General features: G+C 44.9%; 2 protein-coding genes across 4 annotated transcripts in view; both read right to left on the minus strand.

The window, feature by feature from the left end:
* The window catches only part of lsamp (limbic system associated membrane protein), a 170177-nt gene that overhangs the window by 7507 nt on the left and 147677 nt on the right, over positions 1–14993 (minus strand). For all 3 annotated transcript variants that reach the window (XM_087283280.1, XM_087283281.1, NM_001039832.1), the window contains 4 exon segments: positions 10880–11005; positions 6511–6642; positions 6291–6411; positions 2211–2359 (listed from right to left, as the gene is read on the minus strand). In XM_087283280.1, the coding sequence (XP_087139406.1) occupies positions 2211–2359; positions 6291–6411; positions 6511–6642; positions 10880–11005 (528 nt within the window).
* Positions 11179–14993, minus strand: part of LOC147840743 (uncharacterized) — a 4469-nt gene continuing 654 nt past the window's right edge. Inside the window, exon 2 of the mRNA XM_087283420.1 lies at positions 11179–13405. Within this exon, the coding sequence (XP_087139546.1) occupies positions 11849–13405 (1557 nt within the window). The 3' untranslated portion in view covers positions 11179–11848. The remainder of the gene's footprint in view (positions 13406–14993) is intronic.

Consider the following 14993-nt stretch of genomic DNA (forward strand, 5'->3'; position numbering starts at 1 on the left):
AGCTTTACAAAATCTAAATCAGTTCTCTTGGTGATGGTACGGCACTACACACACCGGTGTGAACAAGTGTTTGCCCCTTTACTGCTTTCTCTTATTTGACATGTGTGTCTCTGTAATGTTTCAGATCATCAAACTAATGTCAACATCAGTCCCAGATAACACACGTCAACACATCCTGCAGTTTGGACATGAAGGTTTTTATTATTGAGGTGTTGCTAGGTGGTTGCTAAGGTGTTTATTACTAAGGGAAAACTAAATCCTGAACTACTCAGCTCTGTGTGAATAAGGGCGCACTCACACTATACTGTCCAAACCGTGCTCAGGCCCGTTTCCCAGATCATTAGAGAAGTGTGAGGCACTGAATCGGGCTCAGGCACGGTTCACTTGGCCGGCTCTGGCCCGGTTGGAAGAGGTGTGCCAGAGCGCGGTTCACTTGGGCTCAGATGCGGTGCGCTTGTGTGTGAGTGGAGAGAGCACCTGAGCCTGAAACTGAAGACGAGTCGTGACTGTAAGATCTGTGTGATCTGGATTATTAATCATGCTCACTGTTTAGTGAACACTCACTGTTGTAGATTATTCCAGCCCTCACTGCAGCACAGCTGATCTCAGCACAGCTCCTCACTCCTGCAGCAGCAACACGTCATGATGGACTCTGAGCGTCAGCAGTGGCGGATCTGTTCAGCAGGAGATCTGACTGTGTGTCTCTGCATATCACACCACTAAACCCAAATCCCTGAAGAAGAGTCCACTGAGCTGAGCGAGAGCGCTTCTCTACTGACCAGCGCATCATCATGACGAAGAGTGCTCAGGCCCGAATGTCATGTGAGTGTGGGTTGCGGGGGGGGACGGGAGGAGGGACGAGCGTGCCCAGGCCCGGTTCAAGGCAGCTGTACATAGTGTGAGTACACCCTTAGTGTTTTCCCCCTATTAAACCATGACTGACCTCTGCTTTCCCACACCTGAGTTCTGCATCTGCATCCACAGCCAGGTCTCACCTGTTCACCATGCAGAAATCACTTAAACAGGACCTGCCTGACAAAGTCAAGTAGACCAACAGATCCTCAGAGTCTGAGATCCACAGAAATTCAAAGGACAATCTTCCAGTCTGGGAAAGGTTATAAGCCATTTCTAAAGCTTTGGGACTGCAGTGAAGCACAGCGAGAGACATTATCTGCACACAGCAGAACTCAGAGCAGTGGAGACGTGGCCAGACGACCAGAACTACCCAGAGAGCACAGCCACAACTCATCCAAGAGGACACAGAGGATGAACAACAACAACACAGACCTGCAGGACTCGGTTACGGCGACTGCTCATGACTCCACCAACAGAAGAGACTGGCAGAGGTCAAGACAAACACCACTGCTGACAGAAAGAACACAGAACCTCGACTCAGTCTGGCCAGAAAACACTTTAATGATGGCCAGGAGTCTGGGGAAACCCTGTATAAGACCAGACACACTGTCATATAGTAACACTGCGTTTCAGAGAAAGAAGAACCACGAACTCTGCTGTGACCAGAACTCCCTGCAGGAGAACACCCAACCGTCTGTGAGAGACCTCAAGATGAAGAGAGCTCGGGTTCTACAGCTGAACAATGATCCAAACACACAACAGCGGCGAGCGCACTTCTGAATGACTGAAGAACCACTACATGAAGACTGTGGAGTGGCCTAGTCAAAGTCCTGACCTGAATCCAATTGAGATACCGTGGCATGAAGAGGTGGATCATGCTTAAACCCCTCCACTGTGTCAGAGTCACAGTAGTTCTGCAGAGATGAGGGGTCCAGATCTCCTGCACGGCGCTGGACACTCACAGTGAGTTACGGAGAACACTGGACTGCAGGAGCAGCTGCTGACGCTGGCAGAGCCGCTTATTAGGGGGAAACACTCTCACACAGGGCTGAGGAGTTTCTGCAGGATGTGTTGACTATATGGGAATGATGTTGACATTAGTTTGATGATCAGAAACATTAAAGAGACCCACATGCCAAATAGGAGAAATCAGACAAACACTGATTCACACCCGTGCACAGAGCAGGGGGTTCAGACATTCAACATGTTTACAGGGGGCTGTGAGGGGTTAGGGGGGGGGGGGATAATATAACCAGTGCTGCATACTGCATATACATCACCACCCAACCAACATGTGTGTGTGTGTGTGTATCAGAGTGTGTGACTGAGAGTGTGTGTGTGTGTGTGTGTCTCACTGTAGAGGAACACGCTGGCGTTGTGTACTCCCAGTCTGTTTGTTGCCACACACGTGTAGTTTCCGTAATCTTCCTCCGTCACGTTCGCCACCACCAGAACCGTGCGGGAGCCGCTGACCTGAATGGTGAGACTCTGAGAACTGGACAGCCTGATCAACACACACACACACACACACACACACACACACACACACACACACACACACACACACACACACACACACAAACACACACACACACACACACACACACACACACACACACACACACACACACACACACACACACACACACACACACACACACACACATTTAGTTGGTATCTCCTCATGAAGTCAGGCCTGAATATTGCTGGATCAGTGGGGTTGGCAGGCAGACTGTATGGTGTCTGCAGAAAGTCGAGTCTGAGAGTCTGAAGATGCAAAGTTTAAATGAGTGAAGAGGTTTAAGAAGCCGTCATAACTCTGTCTGCTCGCTGGCTTCTAGTCTGGATTGGTGTTTCTTGCTAGGCTGTTTATAGGGGGTTCTGAGTGGTTGCTAAGTAGCTGCTAGGGTGTTTTTTAATGGTTCCTAGGGTGTTCTAAGTGATTGCTTAGGTGTTGCTAGGCAGTTGATAAGGTGTTCTGAGTTGTTGCTAGGCGGTAACAAAGGCGTTACTAGGGTGTTTTGACTGGTTGTTAAGGCATGGTAGGCGGTTGCTAAGGTGTTCTAAGTGGTTGCTAGGCAGTTGCAAGGGTGTTCCAGGTAGTTGTTAAGGTGTTGCCAGGTGGTTACTAAGGTGTCGCTTAGAGATCTAAGATCTACGTAGTTATGAAGGCATTGCTGGGGTGTTTTATGTGGTTGCTAAGATGTTGCTAGGTGGTTGCTAGGGTGTTCTGAGTGGTTGCTAAGGCATTGCTAGGTGGTTGCTAGGGTGTTCTGGGTAGTTGCTAAGGCATTGGTAGGTGGTTGTTAGGCGGTTGCTCAGGTGTTCTAGGTCATTGCTAAGGTGTTGCTAGGTGGTTGCTAGTGTGTTCTAAGCGGTTGTTAGATGGACGCTAAAGCATTGCTAGGTTGTTGCTAAGATTGCTAGGTCATTGCTAAGGTTTTGCTTGGGTGTTCTAAGTGGTTGCTATAAAGTAGCTAGGTGGTTGCTAAGGCGTTACTAAATGGTTGCTAAGGTGTTGCTAGGTGGTTGTTAGTATGTTCTGATTGGTTGCTAGGCAGTTACTAAGGCATTGGTAGGTGGTTACTAAGGTGTTGCTTGGTGGTAGCTAAGATGTTTTAGGTTGTTGCTAAGGTGTTGCTAGGGTGTTCTGATTGGTTGCTAGGTGGTTGCTAAGGCATTGCTAGATGGTTGCTTAAGTGTTGCTAGGTGGTTGCTAAAGAGCTGCTTGGCGGTTGCAAAGGTGTTCTCAGTGGTTGCTAGGGTGTTCCGAGTGGTTGTTAGGCAGTTACTAAGGTATTGCTAGGTAGATGCTAAGACGTTGCTAGGTGGTTGCTAGGGTGTTCTGAGCGGTTGCTGAGGCATTGCTAGGTGGTTTCTAAGGTGTTGCTAGGCAGTTGCTGAGACATTGCTAGGTGGTTGCTAAGTTGTTGCTAGGTGCTTGCTAGGGTGTTCTGAGTGGTTGCAGAGGTGTTGCTAGGTGGTCGTTAAGGTGTTGTTAGGCAGTTGCTAAGGCCTTGCTAGGTGGTTGCTAGGCGGTTGCTAAGGTGTTGCTAGGTGGTTGCTAAGGTGTTCTGACTAGTTGCTAGGCAGTTGCTAATAAATTAGCATGGTTCTAGTATGTATTAGTATGTTGTTAGCATGTTGCTAGTATGATTACTATGTTATTAGCATGTTGCTAGTATGATTAGTATGTTGTTAGCATGTTGCTAGTATGATTAGTATGTTGTTAGCATGTTGCTAGTATGCTTAGTATGTTGTTACAACATTTTGCTATTATGATCAGTATGTTGTTAGCATGTTGCTAGTATGATTAGTATGTTGTTAGCATGTTGCTAGTATGATTAGTATGTTGTTAGCATGTTGCTAGTATGATTAGTATGTTGTTAGCATGTTGCAAGTATGATTAGTATGCTGTTAGCATGTTGCTAGTATGATTAGTATGTTGTTAGCATGTTGCTAGTATGATTAGTATGAGGTTAGCATGTTGCTAGTATGATTAGTATGAGGTTAGCATGTCCAATGTAAAGTCAATGGCAGTCTTTTAAATGGAAGTCTATGGGACAGTTGCTAATGTGTCGTAAGTGGTTGCTAGTGTGTGGCTAGTAAGTTGAAAGGTGATCAGTGATTGGTAGATATGTAGTCTGAGTTAAATAAGCCCAACCTTATGTCTGTATGATGGTCTGGATTACAGAAATAGAGACAGTTATCATCAGACCAGGCCTGTCTCTTATTATGAGCGTAATCTGTCTGATTTCACCAATAATCCACCAATAATCCACCAATAATGCATCAATAATGCAGACGCTGCACACATGGGGAGTTCCCACAAAGTTTGCAGACTGTAATGCAGAAGAGTATGTTGATGTTCAGTACTCTCCTGTGTTTGAGGATGTTCAGCCTCACATATGAGACTCATCCTTCTTTTGGTCAAAGCCGCGATGCTGATGTTTAATAAAGCATCAATTAATCTTGAATGTTTGACAGAGAGAGTTTACTGTGGAAATTAAATCATAACAGGCCTGAAAAATCAAGGCTTGAACAGAAACGCTGGCTAATAACGATACTCTCACAGGAGATATTCTCAATACTATCAGTTCACTTGATGAAGAGTTCAGACGAGGAGCTGAGAGTGAATGAAACAGCGGCGAGCGCGCAGTGTTTAATATATGGACATTAATATACAGGAGCACGTTTAAAACAGGACGATCTGCTGAATTACACTGCTCATATTCCACTGCTGTTCGACACATACTGTAGCCATAATGCCTCATAACACACTTACTGATCAACACAACTGATGAACACACATAAACACTGAAGGATCATAATGTACAGAAGTTATCTACATTCTACATGTCTACTCCAGTTTGACTATCGGGTGTCTCTCAGTACTGTCAGGAAAACGATGGTTCGTGTGTTTATTGACTCATGTTTGAGCACAGATGAAGAGCCGATGACTGATCTACACTACACTTCAGCAGGAGAACACCCCATAGCTCTGATTAATGTACACCAGTTCTGTCTGCTGCGGAGCGTCACACATGTACAGAAGCAGACGGGGCTCCAGAATATTCAAACCTTTCATTATATCAATATCATAAAAATATAAGTGTAACTGCATGCAGAGCGCAACACATACAGTATTCAACTCAGTGAGCCGTTCACTATCTGCTGTATGAAGACGTCGGAAGTAAATCTAGAGACAGGTCAGATCTCTGATGCTGAACACCAGAGAACTGTGTGGAGAGCATGAGCCAAGCCAGGGAAACAGAACACTGTTAGCTAATGTTAGGGTTATCTTAATGTTTCGACAATGTCAGCTGAACGTTAGGAGTTACATTACCTGAATGTTAGCTCAATGTTTGCTGAACGTTAGGAGTAACATTACCTGAATGTCAGCTCAATGTTAGCTGAACATTAGAAGTAACATTAACTGAATGTTAGCTTAATGTTAGCTGAATGTTAGGAGAACGTTAGCAGTAACATTCCTGAATGTTAGCTCAATGTTAGCTGAACGTTAGTGGAATGTTAGCTGATTGTTAGGAATAACATTACCTGAATGTTAGCTCAATGATAGCTAAATGTTAATAAAATGTTAGCTGAACGTTAGGAAAAATATTACCTGACTGTTAGCTCAATGTTAGCACAATGTTAGCTGAAAGTTAGCAGTAATATTACCTGAATGTTAGCTCAATGTTAGCAGTAATATACCTGAATTTTAGCTCAATGTTAGCTCAAGGTTAGCTGAACGTTAGCAGTAACATTACCTGAATTAGCTGAGTGTTTGTGGAAGGTTAGCAGAATGTTGTAAAATATAGAAAACCCTCCTGGCTAACTAACGCTTTAACATTAGTGTGTGTGTGTGTGGTCAGTGTTTGGTCTGCATGTGTGTGTGTCAGTGTGTGTGTGTCACTGTGTGTGTGTGTGTGTACCTGCGCTCGTCTCTGTACCACTCAAACTCAGGCTGTGGGACGGCGGACGCTTCACAGTGCAGAACTCCAGCCTGACCCACGGCCGTCTCCGAGCTGCGCACATCCTTTATATACGGCGGGTCTGCGGACACACACACACATCAGTCACAGCGCGCACACACACTGACCACACACCCACACATCCCTCACAGCACACACACACACACACACTGATACTCACAGTTGACCACCACATTGACGTATTTGACATCAGGTGTGGAGACATCATTGCTGGCTTTACACTCGTAGCGTCCCGCCTGAGAGCGAACGACCCCCGAAATCTCCAGATACTCGCCCACATCCAGAGCCTCGGCTGACACACACACACACACACACACACACACACACACACACACACACACACACACACACACACACACACACACACACACACACACACACACACACACACACACACACACACACACACACACACACACAGAGAGCGAGAGAGAGAGCAGCATCAGTATGGGTTGTGGTTCTGCATCTGCTCCAGCAGAGGGCGCACTGGAGACACTCAGAGAACACCAGTACTGCAGATCAGCACATTCACATCAGCTCCAGCACAGCAAGGCCCAATCCCAACTCTGTGTTTGAACCCATTCTCCTTGGCGCTTGGACCCGAGTGTGAAGAGGAAGGGCTTCATAATGTACCCCTGAGCAATGGCCAGCACTACAGCACCTGCACACGTCATCATGGGTCATCACGCGCTCCTGCTTCATGTGAGATCAGACACTGACCGAGTTACTCCAGTTGTGTTATTCAGGTGTTTATCTTCAGGACATCACTGAAGGCATATATCATGTTATCCTCACCAAATAATGTGACAATAAGATCATAACTGTCCTGCGCATGTACACAGTGGCCATATTCATCATGTAAACACACCATAACAGCATTAGCATTACAGCAGACACTGTAAACAGGTGTACAGTTGCAATATAAACAGCTTCATTCTGCACTAAAACAGCCTCAAATGTGTATTGTGTTGTGTAACAGCAGTAATGTTTGTCAAACTGTAGAGTCTCTGCTTGTTCCTGGCTGTGTGTGGGCGGAGTGATACACAAAGGGTAAAGAGGCTGTACGGATGCGGAAATTACCTAAATATACCACGGCTATCAGCCAATCAGATTCGAGATATATATATATATACAGTTAAAGTCAAATTAAAGTCAGAATTATCTGCTCTGCTCTGAATTTTTCTTTTTTAAATATTTACACTTATTAAAGCAAAGAGTTGTTGACAGTGTTTCCTCTAATATCTGTTCTTCTGGAGAAAGTCTGATGTGTTTTATTTGGGCTAGAATAAAAGCAGTTATTAATGTTTAAACACATGTTAAGCTCAATATTATTCACCCCTTCAGCAATATTAGTGTTGGATTGTCTCCAGAACAAACCACTGTTATACAATGACTTGCCTAATTACCCTAACTTTACCCTGATTACCCTAGTGAAGCCTTTACATGTCACTGTAAGCTGAACACTAGTGTCTTGAAGAAGATCTAGTCTAATATGATGTGCTGTCATCATGGAGAAGATATGTCTTGTGTTGATAAAATCTTCCTTCTGGTAAACAGAAATTGGGGTAAAATATACAGGGGGGGGGTAATAATGCTGACCATTCATTCATTCAATTTCTTTTTGGCTTAGTGCTTTATTCATCAGGGGTCATCACAGCAGAATGTACCGCCAACTATTCCAGCATATGTTTTACACAGAGGATGCACTTCCAGCTGCAATCCAGTACTGGAAAACACACACACACACACACACACACACACACACTCATACACTAGGGCCAGTGTAGTTGATCAGTTCCCCTATAGCGCATGTGTTTGGACTGTGGGGGAAACCGGAGCACCCGGAGGAAACCCACACCAACACGGGGAGAACATGCAAACTCCACACAGAAACACCAACTGACCCAGCCGAGACTCAAACCAGAGAGCTGAGTGCTGTGTAGTAACAGTGCTAACCGCTGTACCCCCATTATTCTTACTTCATGCATATAATGTTCCCATAGTTTGCGTTAATCAGGTTCAAATGTGGGTCATGTTGAGTCTGAGCCTCTGTGTTTTCAGGTTGGAGCTGTTCCTCATGTACATGTTGTGAGGTCAGTTTGATGAACAGCATCATCACATTATCAAACTGTTCTTGTGGACATGTTGGAGTGAGGCTGAACGTGAGGCAGCGGCTGAGCTGGTCAGATATACTCACTGCACAGACAGCGTGAGCGTCCTCTCGGAACCGCACACGGCGTGAGCGCAGAATAAACTCGCACACCTTCCTTTACTTCAGCCATCATTCCCACATGAGTGTGTGCGCTGTAACCGAAAGCAGGAGACGCGTCTCTATAGCAACCTCTCGCGACACAACCTCTCCAGTGCAGCGCCTCGCGATACACAAACACGTGACACGAGTCATGTTCATCATCAGTAGCGGAGGAACAGCGGCAGATGTAGAGGAGTACTGACTTATCTCTGATCATTTACTGGAGTAAAAGTTCACATCTTTGACTTCACTTGTACATGTATGTAACTCAGTACTGCACACCTCAGATTCTGGGAAATAATCACGCCCTTGGTTTCGAGTGTGGTCCTGAATAATCAGCCCTTCCCCGCAGCCCCACACCTTCACGATGAAGAGAACTGGGACACCCCGACCCCTTCATCTGTTCATCTCACACAGACTGATCTGGTCACCGTTAATCAGGAAGTGCTCCACAGCACAGTATTGAGCAGAGCAAGCCTCATTTGCATACTCATGTTTTATTCATGAGCCTGGTTTACCACAGTGAGGCTCTGTGCTGTTATTTAGCGAATACTAATTTATGGAAAACCAGGAAATCTGCAGAGTTCAGCACAACCACACACACACACACACACACACACACACACACACATGCACACACACACACAGACACACACACACACACACACACATGCACAGACACACACACACACACACACACACACATGCACACACACACACACACACACGCACACACACACACATGCACACACACACACACACACACACACATGCACACACACACACACACACACACACACACACACACACACACACACATGCACACACACACACAGACACACACACACACACACACACACACATGCACAGACACACACACACACACACACACACACACACACACACACACACACATGCACACACACACAGACACACGCACATACACACACACACATGCACAGACACACACACACACACACACATGCACGCACACACAGACACACGCACAGACACACACACACACACACACGCACAGACACACACACACACACACACACACACACACACGCACGCACGCACGCACACACGCATGCACGCACACGCACGCGCGCACACACACACACACACACACACACACACACACACACACACACACACACACTCTACAGAGCAGCAGTCTTTATGAAGGGAATAATGATGTCCAGCAAGCATCAGCTCGTAATGGAGCAGTTAATGCGGGGTCAGAGGTCAGCGCTAGGCTAATGTTACGCTGATAACTCCTGATTAATGATACAGCAGCTAACAGGCCTCCGTCTCTGACCTTTACTGACCTTCTGTGGAGACATCACTGCATCGATCCAGAGCGCGCACACACACACACACACACACACACACACACACACACACACACATACGCACACGCGGGTCGATACTTTAAACAGCGCTCAGCTCTCCTCAGTAAATGCAGCTCCCAGCGCGTCTGCAGCAGTCGATGAGGAAGATCTTCTGGACGACAGATACGCTGTGAACATGAAACCACACACACACACGCACGCACGCACGCACGCACACACACACACACTGCTCCACATGCATCACTCACGTTGACACTCTTTCGACTTCCTGTCTGACAGATGGAGAACATGCGGACAGAATCCAGGTCAGGGTGTGTGTGCAGGTTTCCTGAAGGACACGAGAAACAGCGGGAACTACAGCTGGACACACCCTCACACACTGACAGGGGGATCGGCAGGTGTGTTCAACAGGTCTGACCCTCAGGGGTGCTGTTGCTAGGTGATTTAAATTGTTGCTAGGTGTTTTGGAGTGTTGCTAGGTGACTTAGGTTGTAGCTAGTTGATTTAGAGTGTTGCTAGAATGGTTTGGGGTGTTGCTAGGGTGATTTGGGTTGTAGCTAGGTGATTTGGGGCGTTGCTAGGGTGATTTGGACTGTTGCTAGGGTGATTTGGGGTTGTTGCTAGGGGGATATGGGGTGTTGCTAGGGTGATTTGGGTTGTAGCTAGGTAATGTGGGGTGTTGGTAGGTGACTTGGGGTGTTGCTTGGGTGATTTGGAGTTTTGCTAGGGTGATTTGGGTGTGGCTAGGGTGATTTGGGTGTTGCTAGGGTGATTTGGGTGTTGCTAGGTGAGTTAAGGTGTTGCAGGTGTTGTTATTTTAGAGTGGTCTCCAGGGTAGTTGTTGGTAAGGTGATTTGGGTTGTTGTGAGTGTGTTGTGGCTTATTGAGATGTGATTAGGGTTAGCTGATTGGCTGTCTCTCACCTGATGGGTTGAGCAGTCTCCAGGTGATGGCAGGATCTGGTCTCCCATTGGCTAAACATGTCAAGGTGACGTTGCTGCCCTCGTTCACAGTGATGTCCTCTGAAACCTTGTAGATGATTGCAGGAACTGAAGGAGGAAAACAGACACGCATTAGCAGAGAACACTGAGGGATGCTGGGAGATCACACACACACACACACACACACACACACACACACACACACACACTGCGTGCGCAGCAGTGAATGTAGTCAGATGTAAACTCTGCCGCTTCAGCAACACAAATCTGCAGTTCATCATCAGAGCTCCTCCTCATCCTCATCCTTCATCAATTCTGAGCTAATCCTCTCTAATCCCAGACTCCACCCACAACACACAAGCCCCGCCCTCCATCATCTGAGGACACACAGAATGATTTATGCAAATCAGCAGAATCACACCCACAACATCAGCGCTGACGGCAGAGCAGCACAGCACAGCACAGCGGAGGAAATAAAGCCCTGTCTGCGTTATATAACTCGCCGGCTGCACACACACACACACACACACACACACTCTGCAGAAACTGAATTGTGTGTGTGTGTGTCTGAAAAACATGTTCACTAGGTGGCAGATCGGCTCTGTTTCTCACAGCAGGGATTCAACACTCCAATCTCTCACTCCAGCACTCTGCTCCTGCTTAACCAATCACTGCTGCCTTTACAACACTCAGCACACACACACACACACACACACACACACACACACACACACACACTTCTGCGAGCACCTCTGTCTTTCTCTCTAACATGCATGAAATTGGAGCTGTAGTTGCAGCAGGACTGACAAGAGAATCTGTAGCAGAAACACAGGATCCTCCAAGCCTGACAAGAACAGACCCAGAACAATTGTTCTGTAACTCCAGCAGCTGCTCTTTACGGCCCACTCTATGTTTATATCCGCTAACACATGGAAAACATCATCATGACCTTCATCCTGAAACATCATCATCATCATCATCATCATCATCATCATCATTATCAACATCATCTTCATCATCATCATCTTCATCATCATCACCATCATTATCATCATCATCCTCATCATCACTATCACCATCATCTTCATCATCATCACCATCATCACTATCATCATCATCACCATCATCATCTTCACCATCATCATCATCATCATCACCATCATCACTATCATCATCACCATCATCATCATCATCATCATCATCATCATCACCATCATTATCATCATCATCACCATCATCATCATCATCATCACCATCTTCATCATCATCATCACCATCATTATCATCATCATCACCATCTTCATCATCATCATCATCACCATCTTCATCATCTACATTATCATCATCTACATCATCATCTTCATCATCATCACCATCATCTTCATCATTATCATCATCTTCATCATCATCTTCATCATCATCACCATCATCTTCATCATCATCATCATCTTCATCATCATCATCATCTTCATCATCATCACCATCATTATCATCATCATCACCATCATCTTCATCATTATCATCATCATCACCATCATCATCACCATCTTCATCATCTACATCATCATCATCACCATCATCATCATCATCATCATCATCACCATCTTCATCATCTACATCATCATCATCACCATCATCATCATCATCATCATCATCACCATCATCTTCATTATCATCATCATCTTCATCATCACCATCTTCATCATCCTCATCATCATCACCATCATCTTCATCATTATCATCATCATCATCATCAACATCACCATCATCTTCATCATTATCATCATCATCATCATTATCATCATCATCACCATCATCATCACCATCTTCATCATCTACATCATCATCATCATCCTCATCATCATCACCATCATCTTCATTATCATCATCATCATCTTCATCATCACCATCTTCATCATCATCACCATCATCTTCATCACCATCATCTTCATCATCATCACCATCATCATCATCAACATCATCATCATCGTCATCATCATCACCATCATTATCATCATCATCACCATCATCATCATCATCATCATCATCTTCGTCATCATCATCATCATCACCATCATCACAATCATCTTCACCATCTTCATCATCTTCATCATCACCATCATCAATTTCATCATCATCATCATCTTCATCATCATCTTCATCATCATGATCATCTTCATCATCTTCATCATCTTCATCATCATTACCATCATCATCATCATCACCATCTTCATCATCATCATCTTCATCATCATCATCATCTTTATCATCTTCACCATCATCATCATCTTCATCATCACCGTCATCACTTTCATCATCATCATCATCATCATCATCTTCACCATAATCATTATCATCATCACCATCATCACTATCATCATCATCATCATCATCACCATCATCATTATCATCATCACCATCATCACTATCATCATCATCATCATCATCATCATCACCATCATCACTATCATCATCATCATCTTCATCATCATCATCATCATCTTCATCCTTATCATCATGATCATCTTCATCATCTTCATCATCATCATCATCATCTTCTACATCATCATCATCATCTTCATCATGCCAGTTCACTGATACTAGGTAATAGGAATGTTAGATCTCATTCCTTCATTCATTTTCCTTCAGCTTAGTCATTTATTTATCAGGGGTCACCAACTATTCCAGCATATGTTTTACACAGCAGATATCCTTCCAGCTGCAACCCATCACTGGGAAACACCCATACACACTCATACACTACGGCCAGTGTAGTTGATCAGTTCCCCTATAGCGCATGTGTTTGGACTGTGGAGGAAACCCACGCCAACAAGTTCTAAGCATTCTACCTGAAGACACTGGTCACTATGGCGCCCTCCATGCAGCAGGTAAGCAGAAGGTTTATATGCTGTATAGCTGCAGGGTAACTGTGTGTATTGACTGTGCACCACGACAGCTGAGCTCTCTGATGCAGACTGATATCATGATGTGCATCATCTGGAAAGCTGCTGTGGAACTGTAATTACGGTGAACAGCGCTGGACAAATAATCTGCAACTGAGTAACACTGAATACTGAAGCAGCTGATATGACTGACATGACTGATTTACACATCACCGCCGCATGCACACCGCATTACTGACAACTCTGTGTCTAACATTAATGATGCTGACGTGGCTTGATTAGGCCCAATTAATAAAGAGCAGTCATTAAAGGATCTTCTGATGAGGACCCGCCCCCCTCATCTACATGTTGCAGTCTGAGTAAAGAGGATCCAGGCTAAAATAAATGAATATGGAAATAAATAAATGCAGTAATGAATACAAATATAAATAAATCAATAAAAATAATCAAACGCATAAACACATATACATGAACAATTCAAATTAAAGGATTAAAAGTGGAAACAAAAATTAAACTAATTAAAGTTTAAAACAATAAAATGTAAATGAGAAATTTATGCAGAAAATAGATCAAATGATTCATGAATACATTAATAAGACATTAATATATCTGCTTCATTCAATTATATATGACCTCATTTATATTTACACTTATCCATCTATCTGTTTATTCATGCATTTAAGTCTGTGTTTCTGCATGTGTGTATGTAGATTCAGACATGTCAGCATGTTTAATAAGCGGCTGGATGATCCTCTCAGCACCGTCTCTCCATCAGTGCATCACCAGTGACCGCGCTGAACTCCGGCTGACCCTGACAGACTGAAGCCGATCAGAAACATCTGTCCTCCTACAGCACACTGCAGCTCATTATCATACTCATTTATTCATGATTTACAGTTCATTTACAAGTCAGAGGTGCAGGAACATCTGAAGCTCCAGATCAGCTCAAGATTCCTCCAGAGACGGAGCTGGATGCAGATCAAGAGCAGCTAGCAAACATCAGGCTGAACACACTCCATCAGCAGTGTCTAGAGGAAAACACAGGCCAGCACCAGAGGACACACACACACACACACACACACACACACACACGCACGCACACACGCACGCACGCACGCACGCACACACACACACACACACACACACACACACACACACACAGCCTGTGTAGAACAGGGGTCTTAAACTCTTAT

The sequence above is a fragment of the Danio rerio genome, chromosome 15 (genome assembly GCF_052040795.2).
Source record: "Danio rerio strain M-AB ecotype USA chromosome 15, GRCz13ab, whole genome shotgun sequence".
In the NCBI taxonomy this organism is placed as follows: Eukaryota; Metazoa; Chordata; class Actinopteri; order Cypriniformes; family Danionidae; genus Danio; species Danio rerio.